This window comes from Uranotaenia lowii, chromosome 3 (genome assembly GCF_029784155.1).
Source record: "Uranotaenia lowii strain MFRU-FL chromosome 3, ASM2978415v1, whole genome shotgun sequence".
NCBI lineage: Eukaryota > Metazoa > Arthropoda > Insecta > Diptera > Culicidae > Uranotaenia > Uranotaenia lowii.
The window spans coordinates 307167853-307171358 of NC_073693.1; the positions used below are offsets into that span (position 1 = coordinate 307167853).

The window sequence follows — 3506 nt, forward strand, 5'->3', positions numbered from 1 at the left end:
TTTGATATTTCACTCATTCTAGTTCATGGTAAATCCGAATATAATGCTGTCATTCATCTACCTTATTCTAATCCCTACAAGCAACACTGACTCTGTTAAAGGGTGATACGGTCAAAATTTGGTGAATATAAACTTGACGTATTTATTTCAATTTGGCATTTAAAAAACCTGAACATCCCTCATTTTGAAGGTGTGTGTGTGTGTAGAATGTTGCTCCTATTTTGATTTTGGAATTCAATCTTCAGTTGTCAAAATGCCGTCCAAGGAAGAAGAGCAGCGTATCAAAATTTTGCTCGCGCATCGCGAAAATCCAAGCTACTTGCACGCAAAGCTGGCAAAAACCGCTAAAAGTTGCCAAATCAACCGTTACAAATGTAATTAAAGTGTTTGGGGAACGTTTTTCGACAGCCAGGAAGTCTGGATCGGGAAAATCGAAAACCGGAAGCCGCTGAGACGACAAAGATAGTTGCCGGTAGTTTCAAGCGAAACCCTAACCTCTCTCTCCGAGATGCCGCAAATAATCTGGGTGTATCGTCTACAACCGTGCATCGAGCCAAAAAACGAGTCGGACTATCGACTTACAAGAAGGTAGTGACTCCAAATCGCGATGATAAACAAAATACGACGGCCGAAGCGCGATCCCAGAGGCTGTACACGACGATGCTGACGATGTTTGACTGCGTGGTAATGGACGACGAAACCTACGTCAAAGCCGACTACAAGCAGCTTCCGGGACAGGAGTTTTATACGGCAAAAGGAAGGGGAAAGGTAGAAGATATTTTCAAGCACATGAAACTGTCAAAGTTCGCGAAGAAATATCTGGTTTGGCAAGCCATCTGTACCTGTGGCTTGAAAAGCAGCATTTTCATAGCTTCCGGGACTATCAACCAAGAAATTTTCCGTGAAAGAGTGTTTGAATAAACGTCTGCTGCCTTTCCTGAAGAAAAACGGTTGTTCCGTACTGTTTTGGCCGGATTTGGCATCTTGCCATTACGGTAAAGAGGCCATGGAGTGGTAAGCCGCCAACAACGTGCAGGTGGTTCCCAAGGACAAGAACCCTCCCAACACGCCAGAGCTCTACCCAATTGAAGAATACTGGGCTATTGTCAAGCGGGACCTTAAGAAGACCAAAAAACTGCTAAGGACGAGCAGCAGTTCAAGACAAACTGGCTTTCTACGGCGAAGAAGGTGGACAAGGTGGCTGTACAAAATCTGATGGCAGAGGTTAAGCTTAAGGCCCGGCGATTCTGATTTGGAAGAGCAGAAGCCTAACTGAATATTTTTCCTGAATTTCATACTAATTAAACTTGATAAAGAAATTTAATTTGATTTTTTAAATAAACGATTTCACCGATTTACACGGGTTTTTCCTTGACCAAATTTTGACAGAATCACCCTTTAAGGAAACATTCAACAGCACGAAAAATTAGTGTTTTTTTTTCTGTTTATGATAGACCCAAATTCTGTAAAACAAAAATCTTAAAATAGAGAAAACTATCTGAAAAAAACCAATGAGCAAACCGCTAGCATCCTTAAGAGTGAATTCATCATTTCCTAAATAGGAGAACGCGATAAACGCCAATCGGTCGCGTATCGCGGCTAGTAGTTATCATTCTGCGCATGAATAGACAACGCGTGTTGTAAAATTCCGGTTCATTCACACATTTTACGCCAAAAAAAATGGCCAACAGTGACGAAACGGTTCCGAGCTCCGGTGAGCTAAGCTGGCGAGATGCCATGTTCTATGAAGACATAGTGGCAGCGGAGCTAAACTTGACCCCGGATAAGTTTCGGATTTTGATGGTCACTTCCAGCCCCGCCAGCAAAGAACCAGACGGTTACATGTCTCTGCTCTATCGGGTCACAGTTTCGGTTCAAGTGAACGGCGATGAAGAATCATCTCCACGAGAGCTACGTTTCATTGCCAAGGTAGAATCGGACGGTTATTTTGGCAGTGAGGTTCAGAATCTGATGCAAACTTTTCCGAAAGAAATCGAAATGTACTCCAAAATTATACCGGCATTCGAACAGCTGTGGGCCGGCGATAAAGTCAAATTTGGTCCGAGGTGGGTTAATGATTGATTAGGGTGGTTGTGGTCCTATCTAATCAGGGTTTGTTTTTATTTTTACCTCGTTTCCGTTTACAGATCGTTCAAATCAGTTGGCAAGCCGAATGGGTCGGTGATAATAATGGAAGATTTGAGGGAGGCGGGTTATCTGATGAAGCCATGCGCCGATGGTATGACGTTAGGCGAGTGCAGAATAGTATTGGAAAAGCTGGCTCGATTCCACGCTGCTTCAGTTGCTTACTATGAGAAGGTTTGTCTGATAAGAGATTTTTGCTGTAGTTTTTTAGAGTTTTGCTGTTGGTTTTAGAATGGAGCTTATACCGACCCGTTCAAAGATGGAATGTACGCCGATTGTTTGATTGAAGAATTTTCATCTTATTATGCTCCGTTATATGAATCATTTCTCAAGAGAGTTCGATCAATGAAAATTGATCCAGACTGTTTGGAGGCATTGGTAAGTTGCTAGGTACGCTAACAAAATAAAGATTTTTTAATTGAAATTTTTAAATCTTCCGTAGGAAAATTTGAACGGAAAACTTTTCACCAAAATTGTTGACCTGTTCCGGCTTGATCCCAAGGGCTTCAACGTCCTTAACCACGGAGATCTATGGGTGAACAATATTCTTTTCAACAAGGAGGACATTCTTTTGGTAAGATCAAAATTCAAAACTGAACTTATATGATTACCTTCAACAAGAATCTTCTCCAGTTGGATTATCAAATATCATTCTACGGATCCCCGGCCTTCGATTTGATTTATTTCATGATTAACTCAGCTGCGTTAGACGTTCGAACCGAATCATTTAACGAGCTCATCGATTATTATCAGCAGGAGTTATCAGATAGCTTGAAAAAGCTTGGAACCAATACAAATCCACCAACCAAAGAACAGCTCCACAAGGATATTCGCAAACGAGGATTGTTGGCCTGTGCTCAGACTATGGAGGCGCTATGTTTGATACTGACAAAACAAGACCTCAAAATGGATGCTAATTTGTTAGGTTCAGACCAGCCGGAAGGAATCGACTATCGGAACAAGCTTTACGACCATCCCCGGGTGACGGCGGCTCTCGAACGATTGATTCCCTTTCTGTGGAAGGAAGGGTTTATTACGGAGAATTGAGATAAAGAAAACCATATTGTTAATCTAAAAAAAATAGTAAATAAGTTCCTTATGTTTTAACACATTAAAATGAAGTTTTCTGTACCAATCATATGGTTTTGATTTTCAATATGAATCTAGCAAAAACATACATTTTGTATTTATTTTTGTAGTTATTATGATTGTTTAAACTGGAAAAGAGATTTTTACCCAAATGTACGCATTGTTTTTGCGATGACACGTTCAGATGACTTCCCTTTTTCCCTTCGCAAACTTAGCATGTTTTCCCAAGATCATCTTTCTTATTTTCTAGAAAGAGTAATCCATTGTTGCTT

The 3506-nt window shown here is 40.9% G+C and overlaps 1 protein-coding gene across 1 annotated transcript; it reads left to right on the forward strand.

Annotated features, from left to right (window-relative positions):
• The first annotated feature begins 1569 nt into the window (after positions 1 to 1569).
• On the forward strand, positions 1570 to 3280 carry LOC129756216 (uncharacterized). The gene is made up of 5 exons (XM_055753032.1): positions 1570 to 2066; positions 2148 to 2319; positions 2377 to 2523; positions 2588 to 2719; positions 2779 to 3280. Exons 1-5 carry the CDS (start codon positions 1681 to 1683, stop codon positions 3190 to 3192), a joined length of 1251 nt encoding a protein of 416 aa, XP_055609007.1. The 5' UTR covers positions 1570 to 1680; the 3' UTR covers positions 3193 to 3280.
• The last annotated feature ends 226 nt before the right edge of the window (positions 3281 to 3506 follow it).

Excerpts from the sequence above, each read along its gene's own strand:
- LOC129756216 (XM_055753032.1), top strand. The coding sequence starts at position 1,681 with ATGGCCAACAGTGACGAAACGGTTCCGAGCTCCGGTGAGCTAAGCTGG. Across the intron at positions 2,067-2,147 it reads AAAGTCAAATTTGGTCCGAG|ATCGTTCAAATCAGTTGGCA; the intron begins GTGGGTTAATGA and ends TTCCGTTTACAG. Across the intron at positions 2,320-2,376 it reads CAGTTGCTTACTATGAGAAG|AATGGAGCTTATACCGACCC; the intron begins GTTTGTCTGATA and ends TGTTGGTTTTAG.